Source organism: Nylanderia fulva, unplaced genomic scaffold, assembly GCF_048542155.1.
Source record: "Nylanderia fulva isolate GAGA-0341 unplaced genomic scaffold, ASM4854215v1 Scaffold20, whole genome shotgun sequence".
NCBI lineage: Eukaryota > Metazoa > Arthropoda > Insecta > Hymenoptera > Formicidae > Nylanderia > Nylanderia fulva.
Window position 1 is genome coordinate 2,395,278 of NW_028190264.1, and position 23,868 is coordinate 2,419,145.

At 36.9% G+C, this 23,868-nt stretch overlaps 1 protein-coding gene across 4 annotated transcripts in view; it reads left to right on the top strand.

Annotated features, from left to right (window-relative positions):
- The window catches only part of LOC114944055 (uncharacterized), a 319,822-nt gene that overhangs the window by 55,088 nt on the left and 240,866 nt on the right, over positions 1-23,868 (top strand). For all 4 annotated transcript variants that reach the window (XM_085482350.1, XM_085482351.1, XM_085482352.1 and 1 more), the window contains exon 3: positions 14,008-14,149. In XM_085482350.1, coding sequence (XP_085338476.1) covers positions 14,008-14,149 — 142 coding nt within the window. The remainder of the gene's footprint in view (positions 1-14,007; positions 14,150-23,868) is intronic.

Below are 23,868 nucleotides of genomic sequence, written 5' to 3' on the forward strand. Positions count from 1 at the left end.
CAGCAGGCAGAATAATATAACTTTTTCAGAAATTGATTAAATTTATATTTCGTGTTTTTAAATAAGAGAAAGGGAGAAACTATCGATCGTCAAAAATGTCATGCTTAAATAAGCATTGGATGTTAATCGATGGAACCGTGCCACTGAATTAATTTGCTTGCGACAGAAGGGAGAAACGAATGACTCTCCTTTTGTAAATGGTTCCATTCTGTAAGGAGTGAATGAATATGGATAACTATAGTCTTTATACTCCACCTCGATTCGTTGGATCGAAGCTGTATATATCAATTACAATTTTTATATTCTTTGTCTTTCTTTCTATTAAACGTGTTAAGATTTTTTTTGGAAGATATTGGCTTAAAGAGAGCTTATCTATAAGTTTTAATGTTCGGGGTATTAATTTTTTAACGTGAACGTTTTAAAATATCTTTTACATGCTTCTATTGAAAATTGAAATATTTTAATGATACTTTGGATACTTTGCGATATTTCTGTAATTAAGATATGATTTACGTTGATGTGTCGAAGTATAGTCATTGCAAGAAGTTCGCGAACTACCTTGGCCCGTCTTGTATTTTATGACACGGCTGTTTATATGGCTGTTTACTGTTTTATGGCGAAACAACGGCGAGAAAGGGTAAATTCATTCGAAATACGGTAATGAAATGTCGTGCCTAAGACGCTATTAGGCGTCAAGACAACGCACTTATGAGATCCGCAGAGTATCGAGAAATTATATACGGATACGCATTACGCGACGGGGTAGCAACTAAATACTTGCATAACCGTTGTACATATATGTACATACAATATGCACTTTTGGATATTTATATTTTCGTTCGGGAATTCAAGCCATGTTGAAAGCATAAGGATCGCCGTAAAAATATTTTCCAACATTACAAATTTCGCATGTATTTCTACGACTAATTTTATAAATCGATTCTTAAATTTGTTGTTTGCTATAGGGTGTTATTGATCTAAAGAAAAAATATGTGAAATAGTAAGCTGCTTAAAGTTTTTTTATTGATCATAAAATAGCATTCGAGGTAAAGTGTTGTGTTTCAATAAATTTTATGTACCTATAGATGCATGGTATGATGAAATTGTAGAATTAAATACAGAGAGACACGTCTATATAACTGTGAGATATGCCCATATGAATAGTTTTGTAACAAAAGTACAAATTCCAGTGCTGCATTGCGTGCTCGTATCATGCTGTAATATCGAATTTTCGTATTGAAATTTAATACACGGTAATATCCTGAAATTCTCGGCGTAGAGGTGCAGAATTAAGCTGGAAGCTGGAAGGCAGCCCATGCTCACCAAGAATTCCATATCATTATGAACGACCGTAACTAAAATTTGGAGCAAACACGTGTTAGGACTTGTCTATTATCTGATATACTCATAATGTGACAAATTACTAGAATTAAATTTTTTCGAAAATTTTGTATCCAATATATAAATGGGTAATGGCCCTATGATAAAAGAGTTTAATTTTGTTATAACATATCTTCATAAATAATATTTCCCCTACAAATGAATCAGATACAGTTTTATACAAAATCTATATATTTATTTTAAAATTTATATATTTGAACATAAAGTAGAAAAATATAATAATAATTTCTTAACTTAATCTAAATCTCGCGAATTATATCGATGTAAATATTTTCGGAATGAAGATGCGTTTCCTCGCTTTCATAACAAGTGTCACTTGTTGTTCGCAGGTTGATGTCGATAATCAATCTTAGGATTTTGTTGCTAGGAAGTTTTATTTATATTCCTTAGAGCTTATTTTTACAATCCATGAATGAATCTCATATGAAAAATGAGAAATTGATGAGAACAATAATTGTTTGGTTAATATTTTCAACTGTTCTTAGAATAAAATTGTTTCATCTAAAGGAGATTTTACCAAGAATTATGCAAACTTCTCGTTCGAATAATTATATATAATAGATATGCTAATTGTTTAGCTATTCTCCATTAATTTCCCGAACGAGTCATGCTAATAATTGGAAATAACTATTTGAAATTGATTTTTCATTCCTACACATTCGTCACAAAATAATCATGCTAAGAAAATTTCTATTAATTCCTTTTAATTGTCAAAAGAATTTTTTAGTTTTTTACTTTCTCTTTATTATTTTAAACGTAAGAGTACGTTTTAAATCTTTTTTAAATTGCTTTTTAATAGACTTTTTTAATGATCCCGTGCATTACAGATTATTATTCTTTCTTAGAGGAGTTTTAATAGAGTATATTATGTATATGCGTGTATATATATAATAAAGATAATCACTATCGCAATTCTTACGCGCATGCAATTGATAGCGGTTCGTAATTGCTTTTTCATGGGGATTCTTCATTAAAAAAACTGCGTTTCCTAATTCTCGCTCATCCCTCGAACCACCCTTAATTAACGCGGCGAGATCCATCGTCGGAACAAGCCGATACTTGTCGTACCTCCGCAATTAACCAAATTAACGGGCAATTAGCCGGAGAGAACCTCGGCACTCGAATAGTACGGGAGCCGAGGCTTACCTGCCGTCCTATAACGTCTTCCCTTCTTCAGCCACGTCATCCCACTGCTCGTCGTCAATTTCTATCCGACGTTCCATCATCTCGGGGCTAAAGTGTCGATCGAATTACATTACGGCTTGTAGACCCCGAGGAGGAGAACGCCTTCGTGTTGCCCTTCGTGCCTTCCTAAGTCGAGGACCCTATTGCATATGAATATAAGTGTATTATCATAATATCATGCCGAGGGGTGGCTCCTCTTCTGGTTGGCTGCTAGGGGGATAAAATCTCCGGAATCGCGTTGGCGAGGGATGGAGGCCCACTTTTACAGGATGTATACGGATGAAAATCCCGATACTCCCTTCTCTCCCTATCTGCTGGAATGCAGAATCGCGTCGCAGGAATGCAGCGCAGGATAAGCGAGTTGCCTGCTTGCAGATACACGGTAGAATGTGAAATATTGTGATGCACCTTCACACTATGTGGAATTTGACTCTGAATAGAATGTTACAGTAATATAAAAAATACTATCCTACTTGTGCAAAGACTTGTTTCTCAAGTTTTATACATCGTATTTCTTGGGAATCATTTTTGATAAAAATTTGGTGACATATCTATCTTAGTATATTTACAATTAAATTATATAAGAGAAAAATTTATTTGAAATTATCGGAAATAAATTATGTATGTCTATACTGATAAAAATTGTTAGATTTTCAGTGACTGATAGGTAAAAATTTTCTCTCAACTGAGTTTTAATTAATTAGTAGCATCTTGCGTTATTTAATCCGCGCTTAAAAATCAAATCTACGAAGAGCTTCATTAATGTCATTATGATAATGTGACGTGACCGAAGCCAATTAATGTCAACGAAACGAGTATTGTATCTTTGACGTTCTCGCTTAATTATCCTTTCTACATCGATCCTACAGTATAGCTAGCGCCGGCGGTGCAGCCAAGGGAATTGATTATCTCTCCCCGGGAAGCAGTTCTTCGAGCCGCTGACAATGCCATTCACGTCTCGATCGAGGTGTCTGTATTTATCCGTGGCCCGCTCGGATTTGTCCGTCAATTAACGAGCGCGCTTTAATTAATGCCAGGCGTTGTGTGCTCGTTGGGATATAATGTCAAAGATTGACAACCTATCTAGGGAGCCGAGGAAAAGCCGATCGACCGTCTACAATGATGAGTGTATCGAAAAGCCGAGGACAGAAAATAATTGGAAACCAATATTCTGGATACACACATAAAATTAATTCTTTCCGATTCTCTAATTATATGTAATTAAATTTGAAAATTCAATAATTAATTAAAGGAGTCTTTTCAAAAATATATTTTCTGCTTAAAAAAAAAACAAGATAATCTATACATCATTTAATTAATTAATAAACAACATTTACTGTTTTTACAAATTACTTTTTATCGTTATTTTATTTTTATTTTTATTTTTATGACATAAGTAGTTACAAATTCCTAAAATAATTTGGAGAGATTTTACAATGTATTAAAAAACGCGATTTTTTTCATCATCTTCTCGTCGACTATGTCAACATTGATTGCAAAGTATGTATGTCGATGTACGCAGACGAGAAGTGTGCTGCCAGACAGCGGGAGATTGTTACCTGTCCTCGGGATAATGGAATAAATAAAGCAGGTCTTTGGGGGGACAAGTCTGTGTTCGTTCCACGACCGTCTTTCTATTGTGTCGTTCTGACTTCGCAGGAATCGACTTCACCGGTCTATTACGTCTGTTCCGTTTCTCGGATCGTTCGACGAGAGAGCGTGAGGCTCTTCGACTTCCCATTCAAAATCTGTCGAATCGGATGGGTAGATTAAACGGGCATTCAATATCGAAGACGCGGCATCCCGCTTTTTATAAATGCACAATGAAAGTTGTAACGTGCGTTCGGTTCAATTGCCGGATCGCGAAATGGAACAATAAGATATTGGGAGCTTTGCAAGGATCACTTTGCCGTCATTTTAATTTCAAACGACGACTTTTTATGTCAGAAAAGTTTCGGAGGAATCTACAATATATAAGAAGAACAGTTTGTTTGTCCACATTTTTTAATTAAAAAAAGATGCCCTTTCAAATATTAATAAAATATATAATTATAATATATTTTATAACTCTATATATTTTTTTAAATAGAAAATTCTCAAAGATTACTTGTTACAAATTGCATGAATTTTATATTTAAAAACAATGTTGTCTCCATATCTTTTTTACAATCAAAGAAAAGCAGAGAATCTATTTTTATCTTTCTTTAATGAGGTGTCCTTTCAAATTAATAAAATATACAGTTGTAATATATTTTATAACTCTATATTTTTTAAATAGAAAATTCTCAAAGATACTTATTGTAAATTGCATGAATTTTATATTCAAAAATAATATTATCTCCAAATCTCTTTTACAATCAAAGAAAAGCAGAGAATCTATTTTTATCTTTCTTTAATGAGATGTCCTTTCAAATTAATAAAATATACAGTTATAATATATTTTATAACTCTATATTTTTTGAATAGAAAATTCTCAAAGATAGAAGTATCAAAGATACTTATTGTAAATTGCATGAATTTTATATTCAAAAATAATGTTATCTCCATATCTTTTTTGCAATCAAACAAAAGCAGAGAATCTATTTTTATCTTTCTTTAATGAGAACTCCCCTCGTTCGATCCAAGTTTATGCGGCGAAGCTAGGTATAATATATATAATAGAATAGAATACAGAAGCGAAAACGCGCGTTTGCGGTTCGCAGTCATCGGTCGCGTTCCGTAGTTTTGGTGGCAGCAAATCGATGGCCATTACTTCGACAGTCTAGTTTTTAGTTGGGCTTCCTCGCCCTATCCAGAACCCTGCTCCGCCGCGCCGGAGAACAATGGGTCACAAATCAACGACGATGGCTGCTAAATCTCGCGAGGTCCCGCGGCCACGGCTACGTAAGTCCTAACGATGCGTGGAATAGAAGAAGGTGAAACGTTTCGGGGCACCGCGTCTTTCTTTTCTCCCTATGTTCGTGTTCCGTCTCGTTCGTGAAAAGGGTTTCGGAATTAACGCGCCGCAGCAGCTACACCGGCGTATCCATTATTTTCTTTGTAGCCGCAAGAAAACGAGAACCGCGATCATCGTCAGCTTTTCTTCTCGCGGAGAATCTAATCACTGCACATTAGTTATATCATGAGATTAATCATACTTTTTGTAACGAAGCAGTCGCGTCGGATCTGCTCCGCACAATTTTCACAGAACGTTATTTATGCTCGATGACGAAAGTCACTTCACTTATTTCTCTTATTTTCAACCTTTTATCGTAAAATTGTGTACCACTCTCTCAAAAGTCTCTAAAGTCGCAGACAAAAGACGGTCCATTAGAAGGAATGTTTGCCGATGTTACGGTTTTTACGACTCAGCTCATGAGTATCCTGCTGCCTCTAAACGTTTATTATCCTCCGATAAGTCGCTACATCAAGAAGGCATCAAACATATATGAGTTGGAAAAACAGAGAAGAAAAGAGTCCTCTGTTAACGTACCTCTTTCGAGGACTCATGCTATCGCGCGAAGAAGCCCGCTGTGTCCCCGGGGCTGCAAGTGGTTGTTACACGATGAAGCACAAACGCGAAAGGTGTCTAGCACCAAGGATAAAAGAGGAATGCATTCCTGCCGATTATCGTTATCGTTGATACGCGTCTCGCTACCGGCGGCTAGACTGTCTCGAATGCCTACTCGTAAGCGACGGAATATAGCACCGGGATATTACGGGTACTCTCGTGTTCGGCACAGGCATACGCGGCTTGTATGGAAAAGGAAAAATAAGAAGAGGAGGAAGAAGGCAGCATCCAGACGATGGGGATCAAGAGGAAGAAGAGGAAAAGGAAGGAGCGAAATCCCTGAGGGCTGCTGCCGAGTCGATACTATCTGATAGTCTATTTATCTTTCGACGTGCTTCGGTTCACCCTTTGCTTAGTGTGCGCGCCGTGCTCTTTACTTGACACCCTTTACCTCGTTCTCGCGTAACCATCTACGGGAACGTAATCGACCGACGCTGTTGATTCGAGCACGGCAAATTTCGTGTGCGACCTGAGTTTTTCCGGAATTTCCCAAACGGGCTATAACAAGAAGTATATAGCGAGACAAGCATCGAGTTCTTCGTGTTTTCGACGGCATTCTCATCATACATTTAGCGCTCCGACTGCCTGGCCTTTTAAGCTTTCATAACTGTTTTTAAAACATTTTTTCTAATTGTTTTAATTTACATATAGCCGAGGGTATATGCGTACAGGTATATTGAACGAGCAGGTTGATAAAAATACACCTACTCTTTTGTTTAGAAGTAGCGTTACTCGAGAATATACTTATATTCATAATCTGATTCATATTTGAAAGTCTGAATATTTCAAATATATATACAATTATATATTTAAAAGTATAAATGCAATTGCGTACGAAAGTAATATCCCTTTTATTAATATTCATGATTTTACATCTAGGTACAATTTAATGTGAATTTCACATAATTATTTCAAAGCTCAGGTAAACCTGAAATAAGATTATAGATTGTTTATCTTGCTTTCATTATTAATAAATACTTTGAAATTGATCAGAAATAAAATAATATAGTTAATACGCCATATATTCAAATCGTTTTAGGTTGCATCGGTCGTGCGATGAATGCACTATCGATAAATGGCAATCGATGCCGGAGTAGAATAGGGCAGAGAAAGATACCCACGTGTTCCGAAGACCGGACTTGATTGTATCGCGTTATAGAAGCATGGTTCGTCCAATGGCAGATCGATATCGCGGGATTTAACGGATTTACGATCCACGTTATCTCTCAAAGGTACCGACGAGCACGCACCCGCGATCGCTAGGATGGGATCGTTTAACGATTTTGTTCCGGAATCTTACCTATACTCAATGCCGCCTATTATTCGACGTTTAGAAAGTACGCGCCATAAAATGATCTCGTTTCGATAATCGCTCTTTCCGGAAACATTTTTTAGACGTCAAATATTGGCGCGCGAGTAACAGCGACCCTTATTGAGATCGTACCGAATCACTAAAATGTATTTGCATTGAATAGAATACGACAGAGTCTACAGAAACAATGATATATAGAAAAGTTGAAAAGAAGATGATTTGTGATAACATGAATCTAGATTCCCTTATTAGACATAATTATACATTTTTTGGCGCTTTTATAAATACTGATTTATCAAGGAATATGAATCCCTGAATTTCATTAATTTATAATTGTTTTAAAAACATATTTATACACACGAATATTCTCTATTACCTTTTTTAAAATATGATTATTTTTAATAGATGAAAAAGATGAGATATTAAAATGACTTTTAGAACAGGATGCATTTAAAGTTCGATAACTTCTTAAGCTTCTACAGATTATGCTGTTGGTTTATCACCTGGAGTGTTATCGCACTTAGATGTTAAGGTACTGAACGGTATCGTCTTGTCGAGATAGACGTGGAACATCGTTATTTTCTCGGAAAATACATCGTTATTTCTTCCTGTCATTACATCTCGACGAATTCCTTCCTGCAAACGCTAATCGCCGCTAGTTAATATCAAGTCATTGGAATGCGAATAGACTCTCTCGTCGCGATCTCGTTATTTTTTATCTTTATTTTTTCTCGTGTTTTTGAATCGATTGTATATTCAAAACTATTTTTTCGAGATTATCGTTATCGCACATTGATGAATTCTCGATGAATATTACAACACTTTTCCGCCTCTTGAAAAAGATTTTCGTGTCGTGGAGAGCAAACTTCGATTTTAAATATAAAGTCAACAAATTATTTCACAGTTGCAATAAAATTTGCAAACCTAAATTTGCACAATATTATTAAAAAATCTAATCTGATTATAAAATAAAATAATTATATTCTTATGAAAAAGTATAGCATTTTTAGAAATAAATGTATTATTTGTGACTGACAAGAAACCTTTTACGAGAAGTGATTATAAGTAAATAATTAATTAATACGGCCTTCTCTTTAAATAAAATTACATTACGTACATTTTATATGCTTAAAAAAATTATTCAAAAATTTTTTCAATTACTTGCACCTAAAGGGAGTAAATAATTCACGTAAAAATTGCTGCAGGTATCGTTATCCGTAATATCCATATGCTGCGAGTCGCGCATAAACATAGTACATAAAGACAGCGAATCGACTTGCTGCACATTTCTGTATGCACAATATCTTCCTGCGTATCCTTTAGATACTTCGATCGAAAGTGCATCTTTGCTCACAAATGCGACCGGCGAATCAGGCGTCATAACACGATATGCAGCAGGTTCGCGTGGCTTTGCATAATCAGATTTGTTTACAGCTGCGACAAATATCGATTGTACGTGATGTCAAGAATACACATACGATGCTTTTTAGTTGATGCAATATGAAAAGATTTATAAAAAAGATATTGCGCTTTAATTGAAATTTTGGAATATTTAAAACTTAATAATAAATTTGATGTGATAGCAAGATCACGAACAAAATTTGTTTAAAAATATTTAAACAAATTCTACTGTACCCAATAGATACAAGTTTTCAATATTTTACGAATATAAGATATAGATAGTTGAAAAGTTGCAGATTATATGTCGGTGAATACGTCGTTGACTTTTATTATGAAAAAAGCGTTGATCGGATAAAAAATTTCAGAACTGTGAAATTAGTTTCTCTTCCAAGGATCGTTCATGCATCATTTGCCGATCATACGTTACGATCGATAATCTCAGGCGCTTCGCGATAAATGACCGGTTAAGCAAATGCATAAAGCAGATGGTCCGCGAGAGATCGAGAGGCTCCGTCGATCGATTTTATTCTCATTAAATAGTCAGATTTACGTGTTACACGTCGCGATCGGCGCTTTATTGTTCGTGAAAATGGCAAAAGTGTTATCCAGTTAGGTATATGCATGTATACACATCTCTTCCCTCCATCTTACTAGTATCCGTATTTTATTCCAAAATTCTAGCCAAAGAGAATGTCATCTCTAAATGTATCATGAGAAAATAATCGAGATGTGAAATTTCTAGTATAATTTTCAAGTTGAGGTGATATATGACAATTCGTGACTCATGGAATGATTTGTGGCAATAATTAATTGCATTGTTTTAATTAAAAAATCTCAAAGATTTTTTTACGGAACGCAACTATATAAGAAACGATATCTATCTACCGCGTATCAATCTGTTGACTTAATGATAGTTCGAGAACAGATAGCAAGTTATATATTATCGAATTTATAACCCGAGCACTTGTAAAGTTCACGTTTTTTATCATTAATTCTTTTTTTATCATGAATTTTGATAGATTATATAATTTAAATGAAATTTCAGCTGTGTGCGGTTATTACAATATTTAAAACATTTATTTTATCACATAATAAATACAACTGAACGTTACAGAATACTTTTACAGATAGTCCCTGTGCAAAAAATTTTATCAAAGAAATGACATTTTATTTAAAATTAATTATTGTTAAAGTTTTTTTATTCATACACGATATATCGAATTATAATTAACACTTTTAATAATTTTTTAAATCTGTGTAAGTAGTAATAGTAATTGAAAGCAATACATTTACATTTCCATTTTTCAAACTTTAAAACTTAAAAAAAAGATAAGAAAATCGCTATGAGAGAGAATTCTCAAAAATTGTTGGACAGTATTTACACGCCCACATTTACACCCTTAAATTTCTTCCACGTGAAAAATATTGGTGATTTTCTCGAAATCGTCTCGTGAAAAGCGTTGTTTTCGGCAAAGCGCAACGCGCCGTACATTTTCGTTTCGCCCACCCCATTGCTTGCTTACGCGAGTAAGTTTCTCAAGTCTACCGTGAATTTTCATTCAGCGTGCGACCGGCGCGGCACGGATTTTTCGTGAGAACCGTCTCGAGAGGTTTATATAACGGGATACACCTGTGGAAAACAGGGGGAGAACCGCCGGACAACCGCGACGCATTTACGGAGATTTAGAGCGAGAGCGCGGTTCGCCTCATCTCCTGGACGTCTAGGATATCGTCCGTTTCCTTCTCCTCGACCGCTTCGGAGGTGGACTCTCTCTCTGTAAAACTCGCGGAGACGAGCAAAAGGAGTATATACGCGCAGTCCCGAAGATTATCTTCCACAGTCCGTGGATCTCCGTCCGATCTTGCGTCGTCTCCGTTGCTTTCTTTATCCCGTTTCTCCTTCCTTATTCGTCCGCTTCGCAGATGGCTACTTTTTTTTCATCCTCCGCGTTATTAACTCCCACACTTATTTCGCCTGCGCCTTATACGAGGAGAATAGGAAAGTACCATGTTTCACCTTCGCTTGAACGTCTTGGGTATATTGGCGTTGAATTGATGTGGGAGAATCGAACGAGACAAATGATCGATCGATGATGGTTATATAAAAGGATATATCTTTCGTATCTTTATAACTCAGTTTCTCACGGATGTTTTATATGCTGCATCGCGCATAAATGGAAAAACAACTTTAATAATAATGAATTAGAAATGAAATATGATATACTTAATAAATTGTTTCGCACAGAGAATATATCTGCATGAATATTCTGCAACATTCGGTTTTATATTTATTTTGCGATTAAATAAATGTTTTGAATAATTAAAAAACTATCAAAACCAAACTTCAATTGTTTTCGTCGTTTAAAATAATATTCATTTGCTTCTATTGCACGCTCGTAAATAAATTGCGAAACTTTATTTAGTTCACTTTTCATTTGCAAATTTTGTTTTGCTAGCTTGGGAAAGAGAGAATATTTTTTAATGAAAAAAATATTGAACCGCCGTATTTTACTTTAATTTGCTCCATGAAAAGAGAATGTTAATACATATAATTTGGTGATTGTACCTAAGGGGAGTAAATTGCTCGGTTCAAGAATATATGGATATGCATATTCGGGTGAAACTCTCGAGGTGCTCGCGTCTTTAAGGTGCTCGAGGTGCTGATCCGAAGCCGGGACCAATAATTTAGACGGTTTCGGGGGATCTCGGCAATAATTTAACCCGCTAGGGAGGCCTAAACCGGCAGCTGTGCCACGACAGCAGGCACGGGGCGACGGAGTCGCGATAAACTCTCATAATTCACTTATGGGATATCCACAGCGTATCAGCGTCTCAGTTCCCGCTCGCTTCGCAATCGCGCGCGCTTAAACGCCGAGGAAGTCTCTATTCAATGCGAATGCGTGTTTCGTAACGTTTGTACGTACATATATATATACGATACACACGCGCAGGCACGCGATTATTCATAGGTATGCATTGTGCGAAGTTGTGCTTGGAGACCTGAAAGCAGGGACGGTCTGAGGATCATGTAGGATCTCGAAAAAGGAGGAATAATTAATTATGTAATAAATGTAATGACACCATTTATTTTAACAATAATTAAAAAGGATAAATTTGTGATTTTTCTTAATTGATCTTTTAATTTTGATATTTTAATTGGAAGATGAGATGAGTAATGAGAACAGTAAATTGATTTATTACAATTTATCCTATGAAAGAGAGAAAGGGAACTTTAGGATACACAATCTCAAGTGCGAATATTCTACTGATTGTGAGCTCTTTTTCAGACCAGAAATGAAGGGCAGAAATGAAGAAACGTGAATTTCGATACAACCTGCCGCGGGATAGGCGGATAATTAATTCTATGCAAAACAATGATTGTGCGTAAGCTTCAAAGACGTCGCAAGAAAGTTAAAGAATATACGTCTGCACGCGGTATAACCCATCTTGGGATTAATGAGATAATTGCGAACGTACGATGGGGAATTCAGTCACTGTCTGCCTTCGCCAAAGTGCGCCTCGCGTCATTAGAATGCATACTCGGTGAATAATAGCGCCTTGCAATCTCAATGGAAGAAAATTCTCTTGCGATTTCACTTTTCCAATTTTCACAACGCGATAAAAACAATTAGAAATTTCGTCAATAGAAAACGTAAGCATGCGTAACAAATTTAATATTAATATTTAATATTAATAATTAAATAAAATTAATCATTTATTAATTTTATTTAATTAATTAACACGCTTGAAGCTTTTTGTCGAGCATATCGGATATCGGTTGCGCTGTTCTAATTATATATGAAGTCAGTTGCAGCTGCATTATAATGATCCCTTGTAGCCGGAAATCGGTATCGTAGCTTCTCTTCATTCCAAAACTGTTTCTACGTTGTGCAACGTGCAATCTGGTGGCCGGTGATGACCGGTGACGGTGGCAATAGTACGGCGCTTGCACAATAGATTCGGTTTGATACATCGCCGTACGGGACCATTAATTTCGTGGCCCCCCCGTATACACCCGCCTCGTCCGTTTAGATTGCTATTCTCCGTCAAACGTCATTCGCGTTAATAACTTAGTCCGAGTAAATAATAGCAATTAATGCCGAGAATGCAGTGCCTGTCATTTACGCAGATTTCAGTGTTGTCGATCTAAATGTAATTTGCATTTATCTCATTCTCAAAAGCGAAATGTTTTCTTTTCACCAATAAAAAATAAAATGAAACGGTTGTTTAACGCGCGTCTACATGTTCTAATTAAAATTATTTGAAAAATTTTATACTTTATATGTATGTTATAAAATAATTTTCACATTTTAATAGAAAAAAACTGCGTTTTTTATTGCAGACTTGATTTAAAAAATAATTATAATTTAACAGCTATATATTTTCATAATTTTTATGATTTTGAAATTTATTGTGATTATTGTTATTAATTATGCGTGACATTATAAATATTGGAACAAAATTTTATTTTAAATCATTTTTACATATTTTGAATTAATAAAAATAATATTTAGCATTGTTTCAATATATTGGATCGATAATGGGAAAATGCGTGCATGCGTTACAACAATGCGAAAAATTCAAGCACGTTCTGACGTACTTTAAGTAAATCGCGACGCTCGTTTCAGTTGTACATACACGAATGTTCTCTGAGAAGAGACACACGTGATTTGACTTTGGAGTTATTCTATGCATGCTGAGAATTTCATGCGCGTACAAGTGGCCTGACGTCGTTCACCGAAATGTTCCAGCAAACTACACGACAACTACGATTATGTTGATCGTGGTACCGCCTATTTTCTAAAGTGGCATTACGTAAGATAGTTGGCACCATTGTGGTACATTTAAAAATTAAATTACACAATATATCTTTACATTAAAAGTTATAAGAAAATTCATATAAAATTGAAACTGAATGTGAAAAATATCTTTACTGTGTTTTTTCAATATTTTATTTATCGATTTTATTATAATTTTAAAAATATATATTATATTTTGTTAAGATTTCTTTTCATTCAAACTTGAGAGATTTTACTCAAATATTTGATTTAGAGAAAATCAAATGTTTTAATCACCAGCACAATAACGAATTCACTTTTCGACAAGGTGCTTGATCAGGTTCGATCGATTCTAACTAGTTCACTCGTTTCTGTTTCAGGAACAATGCCAACGTCGTCGTTCCGCCTACCGTGTCGGCCGTGTCGAAGAAGGAGCCGCACGAAAACATCGCCCGGATAGCGAAGCGGTACCTCGACGATAACATGCAGCAGGCGTGGATCAATCCTCGTCTAATATCGATGGTGAGTGAATATAAATGCAATGATTATGCGCACGTGCGTACTTACTTTCCGTATCCCTCATTATGCTCGGTTGCGCGCCAGGGGGTTACGCGCGCGTACTTTCGGAGCCGGCCAGCAAATTAGTTTGCGGCGGACTTCAACATTGGGAAAGTTTCGTGATTAATTTATTGGGCGGGAATGCGCGCACACACTACATACTCGCCGCTGCGCTGCACGGAAGTCGAAACGCGGGCGAGTTTCTAACTCGCCCGGACTATTTCTGCGATTTCTGATTAGGGAGAGGCTCTCTCTCTCTCTCTTCCTTTCTATAGTCACGATATATAGAGTCAGAAGATCTCTCCGTCTCGGAGTATCAACGACAGTGCCGGGATTTTCACGACGGAGGAAAAATGTCTTTACGATATCGCGCGAAGCTGGCGACAAGCTTTTACGGCATTTTAAAACAAGAGATTCCAGGTCAAACGATCCCTCGACTTTTGCATCGGAAATATAATAGTCGATATTTGACCCTTTTCGGTTACACTAATTTTAATTTTAAATGAATGTACATACGGAGATTTACTCTGATTTATTGGATGACTAGTCATAATCGGAAAACGATTATATTAGAATATCTTACGGGTATCTCCGACTCTTCAGTTAGCTTGGAATAAGACGAGGTCGTTTTGTTGGTTCAACATGTCTTACGGCAGCAATGATGGGCATGTTAGGTTTGGAGTATTTATTTTTCACAAACGAGAATGTCTCGATTAACAATCTGGAGTCTGTTAGGGTTACCGATGCATAAATATTGGTCGGATCTTATGCTCCATTACGATGAACAAGTAGTTGGGTCGTTGTTACTGACGTTTCGAATATTGCAGAAATAAATCCATATATTCTAGAACGCAACCCGGTCAAGTGTCTCATTAGAGTTGCAAGCGAACACTCAAACGTTTCGCGTGGTTTCGATTCTAAAGCTGACTCTCGCAGTCAGTCACGAAGCACGCGACCCAGATATACGCTTTTTCGCGAAACGTATAAACTTCTTAATGACGAATGAATGCCGAAATAACTGTAAATAAGGCGGTCTAATTATTACTTTTTCCTTTTATTATGCTTTTCAATATCTTGAACAGTACCAGTACAGAGCGAATGATGAAAGGATCGTGTATCATTTAAATTTTTCCACTTGACATTTTTCATGCAATTTTTATACATTTCACATTTTCCACAATGCTTATATGCAATATAAATTAAGAGATGTTGAGTAATTTATACAAGAAATTCATACAACTTAGTAAAAAAAAAAAAAAAAAAAAAAAACTTATCAAAAGCATTTTTATTGAAACATTTATCTGCCACTGATAAATGTTTATTGTATTGAAAACTAATTAATGTGCATTGTATTGGAAATTAATTAACATCTGTTTAATCGCGTATGAAAATAATGTATTACATATCATCGCGCAAAGTAGTTATTAATTTTTTTAATAATACTGACAATGAAAAGAGAGATCCAGCGTCATTATGATCTTCTCATACTCCGTACATCTCTGCACAAATCCGCGCTGTAAATTCGAAAGAGGGAAAGTTATGCCGGCAGCCCATACACGGTGATCAGTTATGTTGTCGGCGGCTCGACGCGGCGGTCATAGGACCACGGCTTCGGACAGGTAGAACGAGCGGATAGGTCATTAAGCGAGCCAATAACAAACTCGTGATCCGCATAACCCTTCGGTACGTTCGCGGGTGCTATTAGCCCGTGCAAGGCGGCAATCATAGCCGGCAGGTAGGACTCGTTTTGTAACGCGCCGAGAGGCAGGTCCCGGTCGTGAACTCATTATTTCCACTCTCCCTCTCTCACTCTTTCGCGTACTTGCCTTTCGCGAATCTGCTCGTCGTGCTTCTTCCCGGCACCTTCCCCAGTCTCTTTTTGCCAGCACGTAGTAGCAAACCTTATGTAATGTCTCAGTTGCGTGTCTCCCCACGTTGCAGCTTGTTGCGCTGATGACTCGGCTCTCTGTGCACACCTGTACGCAATAGCACGCGATGAGCCTTTGGAAAAACACGAGGCGCAGCAATGCGCATTATCATGGTATAACGAATCTGGAATCTTGCAAGTCAGCTCTCAAATGCAAACATTGAACTCTGATTTTAAAGCTCTATATGGAACATGGTCTGAAGAAAAGAATATTAACATTGCAAATTTCAGATAAACGTAGATCTTTAGCTAAATCAAATTTAAAAAATTGTTTCTGTACATTCTTGAATTAATACTATATTTAATTAACACTATATATTTCTACTTTTAAATTAATATTATATTTTTAAAATAAATACTAAATGTATTCTACACTTCGGTTATATCGAATGTACGAAGGCGTCTTTTAAGACGCTTAATGATTTCTGACTGATACGAAAATGTGCATAAAACAGACGTATCATGTACTATGAAGCTGAAACATGATCGAGTGTTTTACGCGACGTTCCAATCAGCGATAATAGAAAGATCTGAAATTAAGCACCGCGGCGGAAGACTGTTTCTTCCTCGCATACTTGTTTCCCGGCCTCCGATATCGATATTGGCGCGTGTATTCATCGGCATTGCCAAGATTTACGATCGTTCCGTATTACTTATGCCCGGCGGCTTTATTAGCATGATTGGTCGCTCCGAGGATAGATCGTTGCGCGTGCAACCGGATCTCGTTCTCCGGTTCGGAGAGAAGCTCGATATCTCGATCTTGTTGTCGGTGCGATGGCTCGCTCCGAGCTTGAAAAGAAGTCATTCGTTCGACGCGACGTAGTTACCGGCGCTCAGGAGCCAACGACACTATTTGTAATTTGTTTTACGAGGGTCGCCTCGTTACGGTCGGCTCTAAATCCTTACGATCTCGCTGCCCACGGCGACGAGGGACCCGCCTTCTCGCTAAGTATCGAGCCTTCGAGCGTAATCCAAACCTCGGCCTTAATGAATTTTCTGATTTAATAAGAGAGCGCGTGTGTGAATGTGCGCAGCCGACAGCCTTGGAATGTTCCCGGCGATCGGAGAGAAGTTGCCCAAAATTTGCATACGCAAAACGTGCGTTTATATGTATATATATATATGCAGCTCGCAATCACTTCGGCTACGCTAAGTACACGTCTCAAAAGCTTTAGCCGCGCGATGCAATTTATATTTATTAATTTAAAACGAAAATTTTTTTTTTTGCCAAATTAATTTTTACATATCACAAGTATATACATTCGCAAGTATATCGAATTTTATTTCGACGGGTTAGATTTCTTTGCGATTGATAATGAAAATTTATATTTATGAATTTAAGACGAAATTGCGCCAAATCAATTTTTACATATACAGATTTTGCAAGTATACGAATTTTATTATCACAAGAGCGTGAATGTCTGAGCATTGTCTTCCAAACAATTTTATTTTGACGGGTTAGATCTCTTTGGCGATTGATAATGAAAATTAATTAACGAACCGCTTGATCACGCGCCTCATTTCTCGACTCGTCAGTCGTTTAATAATCTTGAAAATTTGGACGATCAGGGAGTTCTGCGTATTCGCGCGTACAGATGTGTCTATACATGCAGGGTGGCATCTCACCCGATGATTCTCCCGAGTGCCCTGCACTCGCCGTCTCTAATAACAATAATAATAAGAAGGGACGGAGGGCCGTTTTAATCAGAGGGTTTGCCCGTCTGACGTGATTAACTTGAAGGGCCGAAGAAGAGGACGAGGAAAAGGGCGGATACCGCTGTCATTTCAGGTGTTTATCATATCAGCGAACTGAGGGGTTGCGTTCCGTCATCTCGACTGGAGAATAGGGTGAAATCTTGGATTTCTCGTATACCTTCGTTCGTTGTTTCTTCCTGTACATTTTCCTGACGGCGGCGTCTTTCCTTGTTTTTCAATCCCCGTTTCATTATTAACCGTTCGAGCGTGGAAATGTCCTTTTATTTTATCGTAGTCATATTCTGTATGAGAATGCTGCGAGCGTTATGCAATAATAATTCAGTCTTCAGCTTTGTCAAGATGAATAAGAATAATGGAAGAGGAAAGATAGTGAGAGTGGATAATGCTTCTGGTAAAGAAACAAAGAAAACAATCTAAAAGTCTAAGAATATGCATTTTGCATTGAATTGCAGTTGAGATTATTTTTCACTTTATTTTTAAAATTTTCGCTATTATTTCGTTATTGGAAAAATCGCTTATTATAAAAATAAAGCAGTGCGGTAATGCAAAATGTTACGCGTATTTTCCGAGGCTAAGTACTTTCGTTCTGCGGTAAATATCGGTTTTCAGGGAGGATATAGTCTTTCCACAGGAAGTAGGAAGGATAGAAAATACGTGACTATGCCCAACTGACAACGTCACTCTTCCTTTTGGCGCTGATGTTCTGCGGAATTTCGCAGAAGAAGCTCTCTTATTTCTCTCTCCAGTTTCCTTTCTCTCGCTTTACGCTTTACTCTGAAACTCTAATTAACAAGACATCCCTTGAGTCTTTAAAAAAGTGCGGTCTGACAAGCAACGGAACGGTATCAAATATTATAAAATTCCTCGATCGCCGAGTCGACTCGGATTTGCAATAAATTTTCCAACGAAAAGCATGGCGCGATCTTTTCATCTATGTTACTAGAGAAATGTAAATGTGAATTTATGTTCTCACTCGGTTTATGTCGGTTAACCCCAACGAAGCGGAAAAACCTGGTTGCTTCCGAATCGGAATCTTTCGTCGCCTCCGGGGGATTATTTCGCGACGAGACCACTCGAGTGATATCGAGAGTGCCAGTACTTCCGTCGTCGCGGGATTACTCGTCAAAGGATTTTTCACTCCGATCCGTGTGGCTCCGATCGCGATATCGATGGCATTTTTGTAAAAGTCATGAGACGGCTACGCCTGTGTTTTATTCCCGGATCAACGGTGTCGCAAAACGGGATGCGAATGTATCGGGCGTTTTATTCGCGCCACAGGAGAATTTATAGACGCCGTTATATATCGCGGTAGCTTTTGGTCGTCCGCGAACAAAATTATTTTCTCGATAACTCTGAACGTGGGGAGCTGATTTTACTTTTCGAGAAAAATGTAGAGAGGAAGATAGGAATCTAGAGATAGGAAGATAGAAAAATTTGAAGCATAAGAAATAAAAAAAAATTTAATAAATCAGCGATCTTGAAATGATTTGAAATTTATTTCTCGCGAAGGGGAGTAAAGATAAAAAGCAATACTATTTGGTAGGTCAAAGTTTATTGAAGACGTTAGCATATAGCATTGGGAATAGCGGAGATAAGCGCGACGGCATGGCAGATAGGAGGTTGCTTTAATATTCGGCTTTGTTCGCTTCATTAGCGTGGCACAAAAGTGGCTTAAAATAATTGAGTCTACCCCGAGCATAATAGGCATTCTGATATCCCATTGTTGAGGCCTCGGACTCGTGATTTGCGGCATTATCAATGGATGCTTATTTCCTCATTGTGCCAGCGCGTCCATTGTTTTTGTTTAATTTTTCAACCCCCATCTGTATATACATACTTTCGATCCCCTTTTCCAACGTTGTTGTTGTTGTTGTTCGTTCGCGCATCCGGCTACAGAAACGCTGTAACGAAAAATTGATTTATCGTCCGGATAACCACACGCGTCTTAAAGTTTTTGTACGGGCGAGCATTTTTGCCGCTTTGCCGGCGAGGAATGATTTATCATCGGAAATTTCTTTATCATTCTTCTTGCCGATCTAGTCGGTACAACGTCTTTAATTTTCAACCGTGGACCGAAGGAGCGGATTTATAAAAAGCCGATGGTAACAGGACGATTATATGCGGTGCTCTCCTGGGATATTGCCAGGGATATTTCTCTGACCGCGACTTCGAAATCGATTTTTCTTCAACGAAAACTTAACTGGACGCTTCAAACTTTTTTATCACATCTATTATTTTTGATTATATCTATTTTCCACATTAATTCCTTGATCGAATTTGCAGAATTAAAATTAAAACTTTGTCAAACTAAAATTTTATTAAGCTTTAATTTACAGTTAATTAATCAAGCTTAGCATATTTTTTTCCTACGTCTCTCGTGAGCTGCATCGCAAATAACAGTCTAATGCGATGTAAAATTATTAGCGCTGGAATCTTTGCGGTTCTTTTTCTATTTCCTACGCCTCCACTTTCTGTTCCGCCAGAAAGGCGCAATGATACGCAATTCTTATGGTTAAACTGTGCAAGTCGCGCACACGCTTCGAGTTCACCGTCCCCTGACGTAATGCCCTGTCTGTGTTTAATTGAATTTTTAACGCGAACGTTTCATTTCGTCGGCGTAAATGAAGACAAAGGTCGCGCTTTTTTAATTATCACATTTTACGAAACGAGATAGACCCACCCGGAGGCATATCACTGTCGTTTCTTGCCCGCGGGAGTGCCTCAAGGATCCGCTTCTAGTGGAAAACGAACCGGCCGAAATAGCGCATTCATGAATTCGTACTCTTAACGAAAGGCTAAAACGGTACCCTGAAGTGTTTTTTCTTCCCGGAAGACTGTGAAGATTAACGTTATTAAATGAGATTTATTTCTTTTTCTTTTGGAATAGTTATATAAAAATGTGGTACGAGAATAAAAAAAATTTATATTGGAAATTAAGAGATAGCTTTATTTCATTATATAATATATCAGTGTTATACACGTGTCATTGGAAAGATAAAAGAATTATCTTATCCATAAATTGAAGATAAACAAGAGAGATCTTAAGTGTTAGCCTCATTATTGAGATAGCAGCAAAAAATTAAGATCATTATTTTTTCTCACTATAAAATGTAAATTATTTTTAAAAAGAATTTTTATCTCTGAATTTTATTGATATATATTTTTCAAAAACGTTCCGTTTCTCACGTATTGTGCAACATCTTTCGTTGGTTTTTCCGGTAATCTCCGGACGACGGAATCACCAACTTTATGGTAAATTGACTAAATTCTTATATCTCTATTTTTTGGTCCTCTTTCGCTACCTCATTCCTCTTATCTTATTTCTTCCCGCCTATTATCCTCGCGCTCTTCTTTTAGCCTCCCATTTATCGTACAATTTACAATCATCGCACAAAGTATTATAGTCACCCTTGTCGACCCTGCGGTCCCCCGCTTATTTATAATCTGTTTTGATATCCTCTGTATCATAAGTAGACATCTCTTTTTTCATCATTATACATTCCATTATAATTAAATCATCGAGATTACATTAGTTTCACTCTCCGTCAAAATGTATCGAAAAACACATAGGGGTTGCTTGCGATAACCAGAAGCAGCGACAAGTAATCAATGGAACTTTAGATTGATCTTGTACAATTAGCGTCTAAGAGCGTACGCCTCTGAAATTCGCGTTGACGTTGTTTTCGTAGCTGTACGCCGCAGAGCTGCGGCCCGTTGACAGCTTCTGGATTTTGGAGTAATTAATAACGAGAAGTCGTGCGCACACGACTAGGGTGTAAACTTACTCCCTCACGGCTCTTCAATCCCTTTTCGTGACGGACGGCAATGTAAATGAAACACGGGAGCGAGACATTTTCTTATGACTCCGCGCACAGTATATATATATATATATTCATATCGTTTTAATAAGTAATAAATTTAATATTTCCTCGAGAGAAAAGGAAAGAGAGACAGAGGAAGAAACTATAACAGGATTTAAACTTTTCTGCCTTTGCTTTTTATTGTTATATTTTAGATAATTTAGAATCGTAATGAGAAAAGCAAATAATTTAAACATTTTTAAACATAAGTTATAAATTAAAAGGCCAACTTAACGAGCTGATTAATTAGGTGTTAACAATTTATTCTAAGTCATGAAAATAATACAAATGATAATTAGTAAACGTTTCGACTGTACGACAGTCTTTATCAATACAAATATTGCTAAGACTGCTTTTCATAACTTAGAATAAATTGTTAACACCTAATTAATCAGCTCGTTAAGTTGGCCTTTTAATTTATAACTTATTTTAATTTTGCACGAGCCAAATTTTATTTCTCATTATATATATTTTTAAACATATTCAAACATTACGTTTATCATAAAAAAATTGTACAATTGATATTTCGCTGTCATTAATAATAGTTCTGATAATGAAAACGATTGCAAAGAAAATCGAATTTGGCCTCGGCGTCTGCGGCAATGATCGATTTGTAAAAGAACACGGCAGGAGTGCATGGGGTTACAAGACGGTGACATGATTAATATAATCCACGTCCCGAGGCGGGCTCTAATTCGTTCAACGACCGATTGACTCCCGACACGCTTGCCATAATCCCGACGTCGCTATCGACCCCTCGAGAAATCGCCGGTGGAGAAACCCTCTCGGTCCCCTTTTTCGCACTCCGACGAATCGCATCGGAAAATCAATCGGAATGATTCCGCACTCGCTTCGCGGAAATACGCGGCCATCTTGCTATTATTCATCGGCGTTAGAGATGCAACACCAGCATAATGCTGCGGATAACACTGTAGAGAATATATATGGTTATATTGCTCGATGAGGGCGAGATAGGAAAAGGAAAGACAGCGCGTGCACGCGCAAGTTTGCGCGCGAAGGTATAAGGAGTAATATCGTGGAACGAGGGATACCGTCCGCAAATCCCCCATGATCCTCTCCTCAATGCGCTGCGCAGCATCTTATGATACCAACCTCCGAGCCTCTAGTGATCTCGGTTTAATATTTATAAACCGGATATATCGCGCGACGCATACCTGCGCGTCTCTCACGTATATATGTATACGCCAGAACGAATGGTGCATTTGCCGCCAGAGATTGACTCGATCCCGCCCTACGTTTTTCTAACGACGTCGTGAAGACCCTTAGCCGGCGCGATAAGATTTACAGGTTGTCGATATCGTGCCTCTGCCTTGTTTTTGTCGACATTTTTTTTCGAAATTTATTCTTTCATAATTTTGCAATTTTTGCAATCGTTGGAAATTCCTGTTGTATACTTATTGATATTAATTTTGAAACTATGTAGGTTCTAACGACGTCGTGAAGACCCTTAGCCGGCGCGATAAGATTTACAGGTTGTCGATATCGTGGCTCTGCCTTGTTTTTGTCGACATTTTTTTTCTAAATTTATTCTTTCATATTTTTGCAATCGCTGGAAATTCGTGTTGTACTTATTGATATTAAATATCAATTAAAATTTTAATTCGCTCGTGTATTGTATAAAACAACAAATGTATTCACAAAAGGCCAACTTATCGAGCAATATTTAAGATGTATCCAATTAAAATTTATTTCATAAACAATATAAACGAATTAAAAACGCTTAAAAACGAAGAAATAACTTACGAGATCCAACATCATAAGATTTCATTACGGCCAATACTTTTAAAAACATGACAAATTGTAACACGCATAAAGTTCTAATATATTCTCGACTCGAATTAACGGACTATTAGTAAATTTTAAGAATAGGATGATTTTTTTGTAAGAATTATAAATTACGTAACACTGTTATACTGAGGAAGACCGCGTGCGGTTGAAACGTTTATATATGGAAGGTTTTTTGTAATTTCAATATATTGTTTTATGGAAGGTTATTTTTTGTAATTTCAATATATTGTTTATGAAATAAATTTTAATTGGATACATCTTAAATATTGCTCGATAAGTTGGCCTTTTGTGAATACATTTGTTGTTTTATTGATATTAATTTTGAAACTATAGGCTTTGTACAATAAAAAAGATAGTGCACATGAACTCTG